The sequence below is a fragment of the Symphodus melops genome (assembly GCF_947650265.1).
Source record: "Symphodus melops genome assembly, chromosome: 1".
Taxonomy (NCBI): domain Eukaryota; kingdom Metazoa; phylum Chordata; class Actinopteri; order Labriformes; family Labridae; genus Symphodus; species Symphodus melops.
Window position 1 is genome coordinate 36,418,368 of NC_136691.1, and position 17,565 is coordinate 36,435,932.

General features: G+C 42.2%; 1 protein-coding gene across 13 annotated transcripts in view; it reads left to right on the forward strand.

Moving 5' to 3' along the window:
- Nucleotides 1–17,565, forward strand: part of rimbp2b (RIMS binding protein 2b) — a 92,266-nt gene that overhangs the window by 71,876 nt on the left and 2,825 nt on the right. For 3 of the 13 annotated variants that reach the window (XM_079353823.1, XM_079353829.1, XM_079353826.1), the window contains 13 exons: nt 113–772; nt 1,172–1,321; nt 2,008–2,169; nt 3,601–4,353; nt 5,409–5,517; nt 6,021–6,146; nt 7,523–7,704; nt 7,777–7,945; nt 8,113–8,175; nt 8,475–8,578; nt 9,837–9,863; nt 10,379–10,450; nt 15,122–15,256. In XM_079353823.1, the coding sequence (XP_079209949.1) occupies nt 113–772; nt 1,172–1,321; nt 2,008–2,169; nt 3,601–4,353; nt 5,409–5,517; nt 6,021–6,146; nt 7,523–7,704; nt 7,777–7,945; nt 8,113–8,175; nt 8,475–8,578; nt 9,837–9,863; nt 10,379–10,450; nt 15,122–15,256 (2,712 nt within the window). Of the gene's footprint in view, nt 1–112; nt 773–1,171; nt 1,322–2,007; nt 2,170–3,600; nt 4,354–5,408; nt 5,518–6,020; nt 6,147–7,467; nt 7,705–7,776; nt 7,946–8,112; nt 8,176–8,474; nt 8,579–9,836; nt 9,864–10,378; nt 10,451–15,121; nt 15,257–16,156; nt 16,689–17,565 lie in introns of those variants that run through there. The other 10 variants (XM_079353834.1, XM_079353827.1, XR_013779958.1 and 7 more) reach the window with 9 other exon arrangements.

Here is a 17,565-nt window from a genome sequence, read left to right on the forward strand (position 1 = left end):
ACTACAGATACATGTAGACATGTTTGCATAATGCTTACAAAGTAAGAATTTGTGTTTGACGGCATTTTGAACTGCCCTGTTGTAAGGTCTCTTTGGTTCTCTGTGAATGCAGATAGCAGAGGTCTTATACCCCACAGCAGACTATGTGAGCGTGGAGTTAAACAGGATTCAGTGTCTGGAGGCCCGGGAAATCATTGTAAGGACGTTGTCGACACAAGGAGAGTCCCAGGACTCACCCGTGGCCATAATCCCGCACAATCTTTTGGGGTCTCCACACCTCTCCCGGAGGACTACAAGTCACCCTATTCCCCACTCGCAGTCTCAACCAGTACACTCACAAACCCACCCTCCTTACCCCTCAACGTACCCACCAAATCACCCTCAGCCACAGGTTCAGCCTCTGCCTCAAACCCAGCCCCATACGCTGCCCCACGCACAGCCGCACTCTCAGCCTGGCCGCTGTCCCCCTCCTCATCCGCAGTCTCATTTCCAGCGCCATCCCATGTCCAAGTCCAAACCGTTAGTAAGTGCCAGAGAGCCAGAAACCAAAGAGCATGAGGTGGGTTTACGGTCAGCCCCGCACTGGGAGCGATCCCCCTCTCCGCTGCCTCCAATGCGTGGACCCAACCTGGAGCCGCCGTTATTCCAGCCGCGGCGATCACCCTCTCCTCAGAGGATCCTGCCTCAGCCTCAGGGAGTCCCCATCCCCAACACCATCGCCAAGGCCATGGCCAGGGAAGCTGCCCAGAGAGTGTTTGCAGAGGGTAACCGGGTGAGTGGGAATTTTTTTAAATCCGATGTGTAATTGTAATTTGTATCATGTGATGTGATTTCCCTAATCCCTTGTGTGCATTAGTCCTTACTTAAAAATGGCCATGTTAACAAGGTAGAACACACTAATAAGAACCATGAACTACAAATACACTACTTTACCCATATTGCACTACAAGGATGAGTGTCAAGAGAAATGAACACAAAGAAACCAATGAACACCTCCTGCAGCTTCAAGGAGGTCTGTTTCACAAAGAATGCATCACCATTGGAAGACAAGGCAGTGAACTTAAACATCTCAGATGAATTCTTCCATTTACAGATTCACACACAAAACATCATTTCTACCGAGTAATTTGGACCGTGTTTCAAGCTGAAGGTCTAGCATATCTCTCTTCAGGTTGAGAAAAGGAACATCTTCAGTGATCGCGGTAACGCCATACATCCACTTAACTCTGACGAGGAGGAGGACGGCTATGATTCTCCTCATGCAAGAAGGAGAGGAGCCTCAGTCGATGAATTCCTCAGAGGCTCAGAGCTGGGCAGACAGGTATTGAAAAAAACACAATGAGTCACGCTGTTTTGATCAGTAGTTGTTTGTAACTTGAAGAACATGCAACAACTGTGTATTGCACCGTGTATCTGTGGGCCATTAAAGATAGAAATGTATTTTTTACGTCAGTGTTTACCTAGAATCTTGCTTACTTGATTGTTAAAAGCACTTTGAAGGGAGTCTTGACTAAGTTTAATTTTAGAGAAAAAAAAGGCATACTTTCAGTACATCGTGTTCAGGCAAACATGTGCCTTAACAACTCACAAAAGTTTGTCAGCAGCACAGTTTAGCTTTACAGGCCTCAATGACACTTTAATGAAAGATGTCTTTTATCATAAGTGCTAATTAGTCATCATGTGTTATTCATCACTGACTCACAGATGCCACAGATTATTCAAACAATAAAACTAACCAGCATTGTTTCTCTGAATTTCATAAAGATAACATATTTGTACACTCCTGTCACAACATCTTGTCGGTTCCTTTAAAATCTTTACTTCTCTTAATTATCCTTTTATATTAGACTTTCCCCCAATTAATGTCTTTATCCTTCTATTTTTCTTTTCTATTGTTGTACTGCAAAACATCACAAAACCTTTGTGGCTCTTATTCTGCTTGGCAGATTCTGTTTCTTGGCCTGGGTAGTGTAATTCCCTATTTCCTCTTGTCTCGTCTCCCCTCAGCACCATTACCCTCACTACAGCCACAGCGAGGAGTACCACACAGAGAGCAGCCGGGGCTCTGACCTGTCTGACATCATGGAGGAGGATGAGGAAGATCTTTACTCCGAGATGCAGCTGGAGGAGGGTCGCAGGCGCAGTATCAACTCTCACAACACGCTAAAGGTACATACGACACACACTGACCTCGTAGTAGTCGTGGGAGAGGACAGACATTTATGGAGGGAGCGGCTTGCTCTGTGTAACAGGCTCTAAAAGCAGGCCCGTTGTAGCTTTGTCTGGCTGAGCTCTCCCGCCTCACATTAGTTGAATCAGCCCCTCTGCCCCTCCACCCTGCAGCACTGCTTCACACACACCAGGCTGAGCTCACAGGCTGTACTGTACATAGCTATACAGCATGCAATAGGGGTCGTTATCTAAAAGCATAATGTATTTCATGGTTTGAATTGCATTTGGATTGAAAATAAATCTTACAGGTGTCATTAAAATCAAATGTTTTATTTCCCGACTGTATCAAAGGGTCATGGCATATGAAATGCATATGGGAATCTCATTTAAGTGAGTACTTAAATGGAAATATTCACTTTTGTTTCTGTCCGTCATATCCTAATGTTTAATTTTTCTATTGTCGATGTCGATTGTTTGTACATGATCCTGTCTTCATTTGGTTTGTCGCTGGGGATGTGTGAACATAACGCCAAGATCTACCGTGTTATGAGCGTGATAGGAATTGGAAAGGATGATTCGTTCTTCTTATTTTAGGAAGGAAAATAATTTCAAGACAACTGAAACTTCATATGGAGTCTTGCTGCTTTTATTAGATGCTTTTATGCTGTTAATAAGGGCTACTTATTGGTGTATTAACACTTCAAATACACCAATACTGCATCCAATGCTTCTCTTCACCATCTGTATGTAAACCACTGTGCATATTATCCATGCCCCTTATTGTCTGTGAAAACATTATTCTTTTCAAAATATGTATGGATTGATACATTTGAATTCGACACTGTTAAGTGGGAAGTTAACGTTTCTTCTGCTGTTGTATTTGTGAGCTCAAAGAAAAAAAATTGTGTATGTCTTGCTACATTTGAAATGTTTAACACGTGTCCTGTTATAGTATGTACTTTGCAGCAGATTCCTTCCACTCAGATTTTCTTTTTTCTTTTTTTTAACGTTTGTTTCATCCTCACAAGTGTTGTCATTAATCCCTCGCCTGTAGCACTTATGATGCCTGCCACTTTTTTTTCCCAGATACTTCCAATTTTTCACCCAGGAAATTCCCTTCTCCACATTCATCCACCCTATTTATCACTCCATATTTGAGTCTTCACAGATTCCTGTTCAGAGCATGCCATTTCCTCCTCACGGAATGAGACTGCATGTTTTACTACATTGCCACAAATAACTAATTCTGTCTTTATTTTGTCTTTTCCCCCATTTGTTCTATTCACACACTGTGTTGTTTCCTGCCTGTTCTAAAACCTTCAAAAAAACAAAACTTTTCAACCCCCTTCACAAAATCTAAACTGAACCTTGTGACTAATACTGACTGTAACTGAACTGTTAAACTGTGGAACCTGATCATGACTGAAGGCATACTACAAGCGTCAGGACTTAGCAGAGGAAAGAGACTGCTGGGACCTCCAGAGAGAGGTGGTGAAGCAGAAGTCGCTGCGTAGCAAGCGTCTCCACAGCATCCCGGAGGTGGCTGAGGAGGAGTCGGACTGTGTGGACGGCATGGGCCAACGCCTTTGCTTCGAAGACGGTGGGAGGCCGGGGACCCCGCACACTCAGAGGAGGATGTACCCCCAGAACAACCACGTCACCCCCAGGAAGAACTCCCGCTACCTGCAGCGCCAGCGCTCCTCCCCTCGCTTCACCGACAGCCGCTACTACTACCACAATTCAGACGACCGCAGCTTGGGAAGACCCAACCGCCAGAGCACCAAGAGTCCTGACAGCGGTCTGGACTGTGGCAGCGAGGAAGAAGGCTCTCTTGGCCGGAGTCATCGAGGGTATTATGCTCATGGAGGCCCCGTGCGGGGGCCGGTGCAGGTCATCCACTGTGAAGGCCCCGTGGAAAGGCGTGCTCTGGCTATGGGCCGTAAAAGAACTCTGACTCGACAGTGCAGTGTGGAGGAGGAGTTTCCAGGGACTTCAGTCAAATCGGTCCACACGGGGGACTTCAGGAACAGGGAGCACTTTGGGCCTGGCCGAGACTGTAACTACTCCAGGGAAGGGGGCCTGAGCGATGGACGACTACACATGCTGGACAGGGTCTATTACAGCCCCCACAGGGAGGCTAGAGCCCACTCTTTGTCCAGGCTCAACCGGGACCAGCCGCTGGTGTGTGATTCAGACTTTCTGCCGTAAATTTCATCAGCAAGCTGCAGCCGTTTTAATGTTGTCTGTTTTTCTTTATGGCCCCCCTCCCTCTCTTTATTTTGCATTTTGTTATCCCATGTTCATGGTTAGTCTCATTAATGTTTTATTTGGTGTGAATTTTGTTGTTTGTATTCAGAGTGTCAGGTGGACTTTGAAGTATAACTTTTAATCAACTAAAGGCCATTTAACAACGTTTTGACTTCTCATGTCTTTGAGGGGAAGGTCTCATTTCAAAGAGTCGCAGTCTCTGTGCAGTTCATGGGGCCCCCATATCTTCTTCCCCTTACCCCCCCCCCCCCCCCCCCCCTGCCAGCTATCAGCCTCATTTGTTGCACTCCATGTGTCGGCCTCTAGAGCTTCAGTGCTGACACGGCGCCTTGTGCTTGGCGCTTTATTTCAGGAATAAATTGTGCCTCTCGATGCTTCAAATTTCAAAGAAGTATCACAACTTTTGCTGCCTGCAGTGATTCATTTAGTTTTCAACTCATACACATCCACTCGTGTGTTCCTCACTTGTTCCTCATTCGTTTTTTATTTATTACATGTTTAGCTTGTTGTCGTGGCTGAGGCCCCTGACTGAGCTCATCAAATCCCATATTTATCCATTCTTAGTCAAACACAGCTCAACACAGCTCTTTTTTTTTTTTTTTATCTCTTTTGCTTTTTCTTTTCATACATGTCTTTCACTTTCTGTTCTCATCCAGGGGCTGACATGCACAGAACAAAACAAACCACACAAATGGTCTTTAGCTAAACATCTGACCCTTCCTAGCTCCCAGTCCATGTTGTTGTGTTGGGGTTGATTTGATTTTCATGGTTTGTTGGATTTCTTTTAACGTTTGTGGATTTTTTACTATTATTTTGCCTCCCTAAGGACAAATGAAAGCCAACATTTGCTCTTAAGGTTTTTTAGTTGTTTTAACAGGAATGTGGGTTATATGAATTATCTAATATATTTAATAACCGTGAGATGTTTTGTATTTCTAACCTCTAATATGTTGTTTTTTACTCTAAAGATCATTGGAAACTCATCATCACATGGAAACGCTGACCGTCTGGAACACTCAGGGAGGAGGCTGGTTCACATTGGCAACCCCTCTCAGCAACGGCCCATCCCATCCATTGGTTAGTGAGGTCACCACATGAGGAGACGCCTCATCCCACCTGCAGGGCCACTGATGTTTGTGCTATTTATACCATGTGTTTCCCTTCCCCATGTGAGCTGAGCTGTACATCTCTCCCATAGAGCTTAAACAACCACGTAGACCCTTATTTTGTGGGGTGTTTGCGCACCCTTTAGCTCTCCATCCTCACCAGCTGGAATCGCCAGATGTTCACACGCAGTTTTGCAGGAAAGTCCTCCCAGATCCTATCCATCCCTATGCCTGTGTTTACTGTGGCTTAACATGTTAATGTGACTACCCAATTTGACCTCCACGCAACAGTGCAAGCATTGCTGTTTTACACCCAGTGACTCCAGAGTGAAACCTGTTGCCTTGTACACCTTCCCACCTCAGGGCAACCTCATCATCCTACTATCTCAGCATGAGTGAATGGGCCATGGGGTAGACCAGAGTGTGTGTGTGGGGGATCTCTGACCGTAACGTTGTGATTGGTGTCTTCTGTAGAGATCACCATGGACAGTAACAGTGAGGGGAGTGAGGGGAACCTCTCACCCGTCAAGGAGGATGTTTACTATGGCAGTGTAGCTCGACGCAGGATATGGCGGTCTTTGTCCTCAGAGGATCAATATGGTATGTGGTACAGCTTCTCTCCAAGGTGACAATTCAACTTGACAAGGTCAGAAAAAAAGACCAAAAAATGCAGTGATATCATGGTGGCCTTTGTACTGTGCTGGACAGTTAGCTTCAGTGTTTAGCTTAGCTTAGCTGAATAAAGCTGACGGGGGAAGAAAAGACTGGCCACTTTCCCCGTTGCTGGAGAATGAGAATCCCTTCCCTGTATGTTCTCCTACACCCTAAATCCCAAGAAACCCCAACTCACTCACTCTCCCCATTTACCCTCAATAACCAGACCACGCTCCCACCCCAACCACCACATTAACCCAACATCCTCTGCAGTAGCTTCTCCACCATCTCCTCCTTTCCTTCTCCTCCCGCCTTAATGAGTCAGCAGCCCATTTCGATGTTATTTTGCATGACCCGTTCACAGCACAGTGAGAAGGAAAGTCACATTAGTGGATGGGTTGTTGCATTCTTGCCTTGTTGGTATCACTTGGTTGCACTATCATTAACTTTGCTGCCATCAGAATCGAACCCATTTAACACCAGTGGAGCACATATTGCACATTTGAAAAAGCATATCAAAGTGGCTTAGGTTAGTATTGGTTGCATTACCTTTGAGCCATTATCCAGACTTTACAACCTGCCATTGAAACATTTAACATGGTGATCCATAAGAAGCATGAGGAACTGATATCAGGTTCATCCCTTCCCCCTTACTGTCCCTGATATCTGTGTTGCCAGGAACTGCTGGGGCATGTGATGTGCTGTCTTCCCTGGGAGCGTGCCTTTGCCCCTTTTTTTCGCTGCACATTATTTCCAGATGTGGTCTTTAAGCATGACAGCACACCTGCGTTTGATGGTGGAATGCTCTCCTAATCATGTCTAATCCCAGGAAAGCATGCATGTTGATCAGCCTCTGTGAGATAAGGCAGTGAAACAGCAATGAACAGTAGTGCAGTGTTACTTGTGTCCTCCTGGTGTGCACAGTCATTCAGTTTCCCCTGCACCCCAACAGACTGCTTGACCTGTGTTTTCTGTCCGTGCTGTGACGTGCTGTGATCTTTGATGTTCAGTGACTGTCCCGCCAGCAAACAGAGATGTGTGAACGAAGAACCTCGCTGTGCTACCATTGCACTGGGCCTTTGTTGTAAAAGCTTTCTTTGCTTTTGGTGTTTGAAAAACAACAGACATTTTTTAAACTGACAGAGATTAAAACCATTAGCTCAAATGACGGGATTCAATCTGGCTCTTTTTTCACACATGCATCTCATCGCCCTCTCCCCTGTCAGCTCTAACAGAGAGACATCTTCTGCTCTCATTGCCTCTACAGCCAGCGTGGCTGTATAAGGCTGGTAGTAGCAGCAGAGGCCTCCTCTATGTTTCAGACGGCTATGGCGGGCGCAGACACGGGCGGGGACGGCGTTCCCTGGATTACTACGAGGAGTCGGAGCCAGACGAGTTGACCCGAGTGTTTGTGGCTCTGTTTGACTACGACCCCATGTCCATGTCTCCTAACCCTGACGCAGCGGATGAGGAGCTGCCATTCAAGGAAGGCCAGATCATCAAGGTGATGTGTTGGCTCTTATCTTTGCCTTGGTTCTACTGCATGTCTTTCCCTGACACTTTGTTCTTCCTTTAGGTGTTAGGGAATAAAGACACGGATGGCTTCTACAGGGCTGAAATCCGAGATAGAGTGGGTCTGATCCCCTGTAATATGGTTTCTGAAATCCAGACGGAGGATGACAATATGATGGACCAGCTCCTCAAACAGGGTTTCCTACCACTCAACACTCCTGTGGAGAAGTTAGGTGAGACCCCTCTTTTACCCCCCTCTATGCTTCCTTTTTCTTTTCTCTTACCCCTTTATCCTCTTTGACTGCTTTGTCAACTTACTTCTCTACTGACCTATCTTTTACTATGTTCTCATTTTCTCTGCTCTCCCCACTTAATTGTGTTTCTTTGCTTTCCTGTGAAGTGAACTGTGACCGTTTCAAAGATGGACGCTCAATTAATCGCAGATCCAGAAAGTCTAAGAGAGGTCTGTGTGCAGTTAGCTGCTCTCCTGCTTCATCTATTGCTTTTCAAACTTCTCTTCATCCTTGTTCATCTTTAAATAATCTTTGTTTAGCTCATGTCGCCCAATGTCCATTATATTAGCTGTCACTAAGCTCTTCAAAAACTATGAACATCAGAATAGATTCCATTGGAAACCCTTTGATCAGATTGCAAAGATTGGATCTGCATAACTGTTACATATCCTCACTTATCATTACATCTATCTGCCAAGTGTGAAAGTTATTCATTAGCCTTAATTTACTTTACCATTGGACTTCACAGAGAGAAATAGACGGAGTGGCCGTCAACATCCCATGTCGACACGTAGAATGGTGGCTCTGTACGACTACGACCCTCGAGAGAGCTCCCCCAATGTTGATGTGGAGGTACTGTCCTCTTCTAGCTCTCGCTTTTCACTTTGTCTTGATCATTCTCTGTGTTACCATCATCATGTTAAACAGATGCATAAGAACTGTTACAAGTACAATTTTTTTCTGACGTGTCAAAGCACACTTTTTTTCTTTTAATGGTATAGTTTGGGAATTAGTCAATGTGTTGCCAAGTTTGATTAAAAGATTAAAATCATTCTCTATTATCTATCTCATGGCATGAGAGAAAGTAAGCCTACCAGAACGTCTAGAGCTTACTATTTAACCCATAATACCTCATTTGTTTATTATGTACTAAAACGTTACTAGCATCCAAACATGCATGCAAAAATGCAATAAAATAAAATAAGAGCAATCCTACTGCACATAAAAAAACATTTTCCCTTTAATGTCGAACCCTAGAAACATGATTTGTGCATTCACATTTAAAGGGATTCTTTAATGGGAATACTTGAGAGACTTATCAACAGCGAGTGTAAAAAGTACAGTAGAAAACAACCAGCAGTGTCCGTATTCGGAGAAGCTGGCCAGAGCAGTTACTAAGCTTTGTACCAATCCAGTCAAGAACAACTGAAGTGTTTGATCAGATGAAGCCCTCACTAGCCAACAGTCACCATCAGCTAAATGGGGGAAATCATGATGAGAACCTTTTTGAATAAAGAGCAGCTCTTCCGTTTATGGGAATTACTTTGGATTCAGTAGAGCCAACATGTTAAAAACACATATGTTGTGTTAAACATGCAGAGCAGCAGAAAGACTAGGAACCTGTATAGTGTACGTTGTTATTCACACTGATGTATATTTTTGCACTATTCTTACACATTGCATATAATGTCATATGAGGACCTAACTTTCTGGTTTGAGCTGGGTCTCAAAACGACACTAGATAGACCCTGTCAAAGTTACTACTACTACATCTTTAACTGAGATAGGCAGATTTTGTTAACCCCTTCAGAGTCAGACAGGCAGTTTCACCATATCCTCCAGAGTTAATGTCCAGCTCAGTTAGCATCTTCAAGCTATGGTTTGATTAATGCAGAGAGCATCTTCTTATCTAGCGCTAAACATGATAATGTTGAATTTGTCCTTTAGTTGGGTTTGAGGGCAATATGTTCAAAGATGAGGTTGAGTGAGCATTTAGTTAGCATTGTGTAAACTAGAGGATTAAAATACTCTCCCGTGCTTTTTTTTTTTTTTTTGCCCTTACCCCCATTTACGTACTCTCACCTCTCCATTGGCAATGTCCCCGTCACAGTATGAGGGCAGCAGACTGTATGAAGAGGTGAGTGAGAAGGGTACGCTACTGTCTGGTTGTGTGTGTTTCTTCCCCCCGTTTGTTGGACTACAAATGAGGAGGCGGGCCTGGATGATGGGGCACAGCCCTCTGTCCCTGGTGGTCATGACACAGCCCCTCATGCATTGCCTGAGCCAGCACCTCCCCTTCTATGTTTTGTCTTTTGTGTCACCCACATACTGTATGTGCGCTATGTTTGGTTTGTGTGGTTTGGAGAATCCCATAGGACAGATGTACTGTACCACGTGTATGCAATCCTGTCTTCAAAGATCCAACATTTGATGCATTTACAGTTGCAACAGTCCATCTGCAAAGACTGAATTGACACTTGTGTTTAAGATGCATCACATTGTTTTGGAGAAGGAAGCACAGCATTTCAAACTCATAAAACCCCAGTAGTTATCGTGATGTTTTGAAAAGTCTTCAGCTCACTTTAATCACTTTCAACAATAAGAAAAGCACATCCGATCACACATGTCTAAAAGCTTTTTCTTCTTTGACAGGCTGAGCTGACTTTCTGTGCCGGTGATGTCATATCAGTTTTTGGTGAAATTGATGAAGACGGCTTTTACTATGTAAGTCTGAAACATTGCTATTCCTCAGCTGTTTGTTTTTTAAACCCTGACTGTTGCCAGCTTAATTTATCCTTACATGTGAAAACACAGATGTTTAAAAAACACTGTTATATTTTGAATAAAATCAATGTTTTATGATGCCTGTCAGGCTTCATTCTTTTACACTGTTAACTAATGTTTTCCTATTGGTTAGTTTATATGCTTTTTCTTAAGGATAAGGATAAACTTTATTGATCCCCCAATGGGGGAAATTTGGTTGTTGCAGCAGCTCTAAAAACAGGAAACAGGAAATATAAACAGCGTCAACAGCAAAAAACTTGAAAAAAAAGTGGGAAAATAAAACAGCTACAAGCAAGTGTACATTAATTAAAAAAAGGAAGAACATAATAAATAATATTAAGCATAAGAACTATGTACACTTTCACTTGTGGAAAACAGATCAGATTAAAAACGCTGTTTTTCTTCTTCTGTAATGTTCCATATCTAAACACAGGGTGTAGAGTAAACATCTTATGCTACTCATACTATCAGTCTTTCCACATGTTCAAAATGCTTTAGATGCTGAATTCTACTGGGAGAACCCGCTTTAGCTCTTGACTCTAAGAACAATATCATAAATGTAGCCATCAAGCACACTTTCCAAACTGCTTCGCAAGATTGTGAAAGTTAAGGTTAAGGGCATTGTGTTTCCTATGTCACTCTATGTCTGACAGTAAGAAAATCAATAAGCTTTTTGACTAATCTAATTTCAGAGTCCAGTTTAGAATATTTAAAGCTATTTAATTTTTTTTTTTTTCAGTTTTTCTTGGGTATAGGTATAAGATGGATGTATTCTAGTCCTAAAAAAGAACATTTACAGTAATTAGACTTTCTGAGCACATATTGTTGATATACTGATAATTAACGAAGAGCTGCAGATTTGACAGTTGTAAGATTAACCACAAAGAAGAAGTATAAGCCATGTTTATTTACTATCCAACATGCATTTGTAAATATAAAGCTTCTTTTTTCATATTTCAGAACAAGCATTTCACATTAACCCCTTGACTTAATTGTGTGTTTGGAGGGGACGGGGGATGCAGGGTTCAGAGCAGCATATGGCACATGCACGAGCGTTGTTTTGATACGTGCACTCTGAGTGGGAGGACATAAAAGGATTGCAGTTCAAGGATTGTACTATAAATAATGTGTGATCATGGACTGTAACATGTTTGTGTCGAATACTCGATTCTCATTAGTCAATTACAGAATTCTGAGGGTCAAATGTTTCACTGTTACAGACCGTAGTTATTTACGCAGAGACTCTGAAGGACAAATTCTGATCGTTTTAAAAAGTCGGGTAAATTTGATTATTTCAATTTTAATACTTGAGGAACGAAAGAGACAAAAAGCTGCAGGCTCGGACACAGACATTGTGGAAAGTGAAGATGGCACATGAAAGCAACAACCACAATTTCCCCCTTGGTGATTAATAAAGTATAAAAAAGATTAAAAAAAATAAATAAATAAGAAAATAAAAATTAATGAAAGACATCTTCAACAGAAAACGATGTGGGGTCTAGCGGTGTCTAGAAGATGGCTTAAAATAGTCCCACAAACTCTGAATATATTAATGGTGAAGGGAGACGAAGTAAACAGAACTGCAGAAATCACCACTACGCCTTTCAGCCTCACCACTGTCAGTCTGTTGGCATTTTCTTTTTTTGATGAATCCCATAATGTGTGTTTTTTGAGGGTTGATATGGTGAATTTAGCCCTGTAGAGTCTTTAATCAGAGCTGCATCGTTTGGAATGTTTTTTTTTCCTTCTTGGCAGGGATCTCATTAGAAAGAAAAAATACCAATCATTGGGATGCTTTAATTGACCAATTAGAACGGAGAATTTAGCACAGCCATGTAATAAAGCCGGACACGGTTTGAAACTGTCTGTGTGTTTTTCTCACAAGCTGCAGCCGTGTTGTCCTCAGGTTCTTTAGTGCTCACTTGGGTTGCTTCTCTCTCTGATAAGGAAACATTTTCTCTTCTGTTATCTCCGCTCTCATCCAGATTTATTTTCACACTGTCGCTAATCAAAGCTAGTCTGATTCTAAGCCGAGTCCTGGGGTGGACCGACGCGGTCCCCGAGGTCCGTACTACATTCAACTCAGATGCTACTTCAACAGGAGCCTCTCACAACATTACATGCTAGATGCTCTAACAGGAAGGAACCATTAATTATCCATTAAGTAACCATTAAGTATCCATTAAGTAACAATTAATTAACCATTAAGTAACCATTAATTAACCATTAAGTAACAACTAACTAACCACTAAGTAACTTCAAAACCATTAAGTTAACCATCAGTTCCTTGTTTTACAAGCACTATGGATTGATCACCATCTACATATCAATTAATAGGTTAAGTTGTAGTTCATGCACCATTAACTATGCAACAATTTTATCCAGCATTATTATCCGTTAATTGGAAATAAAAAAAGAGCCGTAGAGAGCTTCTGTAATTAAGACTTTAAAATTAGATTAAACTCTAGCCAGCAATCACAAACTGTTGGTCAAAGTCTCTGCTGGTAACTGGACTGACCACATGAGTGTGAAGGTGTTGAAGAGGTTAGCTCTCCAAGCTATAGCCAGCTACAGATAGGCTGACAGCTCTCGTTGTTGTCAGAGACATGCTGCACATAGGCTTGCTCTTTATCAGCCGGACAGTACGCTGACCTCTGCATCAGCAGAAGACAAAACCTTTTCTTCACTGTGCTGCTGTGATGATTTAGATTGAAGATTCAGTGGCCTTTTCCGAAAACCATCATGACCATCTAAATCCCCCTCACTGCCAGAGCCAACACCTATAAAGATTCATCTTTCAATTTTTCCTAACTTTCTCTCTGAGGTAAATGTGACATGAAAGAAACATCTGTCTGCCTGTGCCACATCACCACACTTGGATTTGGATGAAGCTGAAATCCTGGTTTGATCTCTTCTCCATATTTGGGGACATCCATAAACGACCCACAGGCAGTCTCAAGGGTTGAATTCAAAGGCATATATTACAAATATCACAAGCTTCAGTTCAGCCTTCAGCCCTGCGCCAGGCTGCATTTCACTGTTGCCTCGGATGATCTGTCCACAACCAGAACAATGGCAGCTGCATGCAGCTGTAAGGTGATTAAAGATTCAAGATTGACTTCACTGTCTCACAAAGTGAGAAATTTGTCTTGGGCTCTTCACCCACGCTCAGACATAAAACAGACAACAGTCAACATCATTATTCACATCAAACAATGGAATAAAATAACTTACGACCAGCCCACGAGCGTGGTTACAATAATTCAAAGTACCAGGGAATCATCCGTTAGAGCCCTATTTAAAAATGTACTCCTGTTGCAGTGTTTCTTCAGGAGAAGCTGGGCAGATTTCTCAGTTTTGTCCACGTTAACCCTTTATTGGGCACTCATTAAAATACCTTAAAATTCGAAAATTCAGCCTCAGAGTGTTATTGGGGGACATAACAGAACTTTATTTCTGTTCAAACATTTTTCAATTTTTTTAAAATTTCATTTATAAAAATACACTGATCAAGTTACCATATTTGGTTCAAATGCCTCAATAGTAGGATCAGTGACACAGGGTAATCTCTTCTGATTGGCTGAGTGAGGATCACATGCTTCTCGACCTTACTGAGGTGCAGAAAGGTGGCCATATGTAATGTGTACGGAATAAGTCACTTGCCCTATAAAGGGTTAAAGATCTATTTTGCTGTTATGTATGGATGTAACACTGAATTTGATGGAGTGGCACCAGGCGATAACCCTCTTTCTGTATCTCTAAATGGAGTCTGCTGGCAGTGCTCCCTCATGAGATTTGGCATTATTGCTTGAGGCACTTTGTAGTCCTGCTTTTGAGCCCACAAAGTCTGTGGATAGGAAAGTCCTTTGATCCAAGACTGCACTGCTTAATGCCTCATGTTCCACAAAAGGAGTGGGCAACCTTTGTGCACATCCATTATACACCCACTTCCCTTCAGATGGCTGCAAGGGAACATTACACTCACCTGGGGCACATTTGACAAAGTTCATTCCTGCATCTTATAGTCATGAGACTTTGAGCTCTTGAGCTTTGCCCCCCCCCCACCCCCCCTTTTGGATCTGAAAGTTTGCATTCCCTGAGTCCGGAGAGCAGGTTGCAAGTCTACTTAGACCACGCTTGGAGTGTGTGATAGTACGTCCAGCTATTTCTCCCTTTGCTGGGCCATGCATCATGAATTGAAGGTATGCATGTTGATTGGAGAATTGCAGCTTAAATAATTCTCTTTTAAATCCTTTCAACTGTAACATCCAAGTGGTTTGAATTTGATCTCGCTCTGATTTGCTACTTCTTCGCTGGCCTCTGCTTACATGGTTTTTAAATAATAACTTTGAAAACTGGTGACTATAACAGATGCCATAGCATCATTATATAATATTGGTGAGTCCAGTCTTTAACTATTAGTCAGGATGTTTAAGGAACATGTTGAAATGACCCTCTGGAAAGCAGCAGCCCATCTAAATGTTCACCTCCTGTGCAGCATGTATTGACATTGGTAAGAGCCTTCTTAAAGAGGGGGGGACTGTTAAGTACAGGGTGTAATTCAAGTTCAACACAGCAGATGAAGTCTCACTGTGCTTATGCTCTCCTTAGGGCGAGCTCAATGGACACAAGGGACTCGTTCCTTCCAACTTTCTTGAAGAAGTGCCTGATGATGTAGAGGTTTTTCTCACTGACTCACCATCTCGATACCCCCAGGACACTCCAGCACGGATAAAGACCAAAAGGGTACATGCTCCTTCGCAGTACTAGCCCTCTGTCATCCTTTTACTCTTTTCAGTTCCCTCAATCTCCTTTAGTTTGGTGTCTGTAAGTGTGTGTGAGTGTGTGTGTGTGTGTGTGTGTGTGTCTCACTGAAGTACTATGGGGTTTCTGACTTTGGAGCAGAACACTGTAAATAAATAGATGTCTAAGCTCTATGAAAAATACAATTTAAGACTTATACTTGACAGAGGAACTTTTATTTTTCATGTTTACTGCTGTGAAAGAAGGGAAGTTGTGCATTGTATAATATATGGATAAACTGTATTCACAAAGCATTCTCAATGAGAGTAAAATGAGTGGGGGGAGGGGTGGGGGGGCTCCTGTGACTTTTTACTTGTTCTGTCATGTCTGGAAAAAAAGAAAACAGCAGTTAACACTTTTTTGCACATGCATATTCAGCATCCTAACAGATGCTTTGTTAACATGTTGTGTGTTTGAGCTCAAATCATTTCTAATAGAGTCAATAGTTTTGTTGTGCCAAAAGATGATTTATGTAGTCTGTAGCTTAGCATGTTCTATAGTCCACATGCATGACTTCTTGAGCCTTTTATATAAAAATAAGTCTAGTGTAGTTCCATTTTTGTATCTGTTCCTGAACGCCTTGTTTTGTATATTTCTTTCTTGTAAAGTAGCACTCAAAGGTCACTTCACCTATGTTGCCATCAGAGAATCATTTCAGAAAGAATTATTTATTAACTGTACACGTGATGTTTATGTCAAAGAAATAATGCAATTGTTCAAATATGACTAGATGTCATCAGATATTTCTTTCCTTGTGTTGCCATTGTCAGAGTGAAAATGATTGAAATGCCATCACCATGTTTTTTGTTTTTATTTCTTTTCCTCACCCGCTTGGCAAAACAGAAGAAGAGTGTTCATTTCACACCTTAAAGGCTCTGTTTCCGTCACGTAAGTGAGCAACTGAGGATACCACCATTACGCTCCCCTCGTCTAATGCAGATGACATGGGTCCCCTTAGCTTCTGGTATGCAACACGTGTACTTACAGACATTCCTTCAGTACTGCTTTGTCTTTAGGTCGCTTCAGGAATTGTTTCAAAACTGTTGATGATGTTTGTTGGTAGGAGACAGAAACCCCAGCCAATGCATTAGACAAGAAGTATGGTATCTTCAGTTGTTTCTCTGAGTGTTGTACCTGACAATGTCCGTCTCCTGCAATAAGTCTCCTGCTGTAATTCATGAGAAGCTAAAAGGCCGTAGTTGAAAGTAAAACAAAAGTTTGTGGACATTAATAGTTTTAACATTTAGACGTCTCCAGTGGAGTAAAGCATCCTGCAGCCCAGAAAGAAATCAGAAGAAAGATATCCTATGCAAAACAAAAGAAGAGCATGAAGATCAAATTGTCTGACGTCAGTTTTTCGACCTGGTTCCTCAAAGTCAAAGAATAAAGTAGAATGGATTAAAGTATTGTCATTTTCTAATCAGAACATCAGGACTAATTTGTTCACAACGATACATTGCAAACTAACTGGTTTAAAGCGAGACTGTTGAACTTTAGCTGACAAGTTATTGGATATTGTAAAACTGCTACACTGCTCACACATCTTCATCTAAAAGTTGACTTCGTGTTCCATGAGTGAACTCTGAAGTGTCTGCAAGATATCAACACCAACCCAAAGTGTTGTAACATTAGCGTGCATCAGCCACCGCAAGCTACTAGTTACTGTACAGTACAGCTGTAGTAGTAAGATAAGTGGAGGCAGCTCCTGAAGGGCCCTCTTTGAAGCTCCATGTGTGATATTTTGGCAATAATCATCTTGTTTCTGAATCAACATACTTTGGTTGGGTGTGAAATCTTTTCTGTGTCTTGGTTGACAGGTCACTGCGATCAGATAACCACACCCAAAAGAGGAGGCTACTGCACTGTATGCAATTTTAGTGAAACCACATGAGAATGACCATTCCCATGTGGTTTCACACAATTGAACATATTTGAAGCAGTGCAGTCGCCCCCTGCTGGCCATGAGAAAAAACAGCAGGTCTGAGGAACCTCCACATTGGCTTCACTTATGAAATCAGAAGCTATTTCCAAATCTTATCAACAGTCTGAATGAAACTGAGCAATATTGTTCTGTTTCTTTAAGAATTAGACTTTCTATTCTCAAGTTGAAAAAAACAACAACTTTTATTTGTATTTAAAGTGTGAGCATCTCGCTTTAAACTCTGTCATGATAAGTACCAAACACAGAATGGTTCAGATAGGATGCACGTGTAAATACAGACTCTGATAAATCAACATTTGATCTCCAAAGT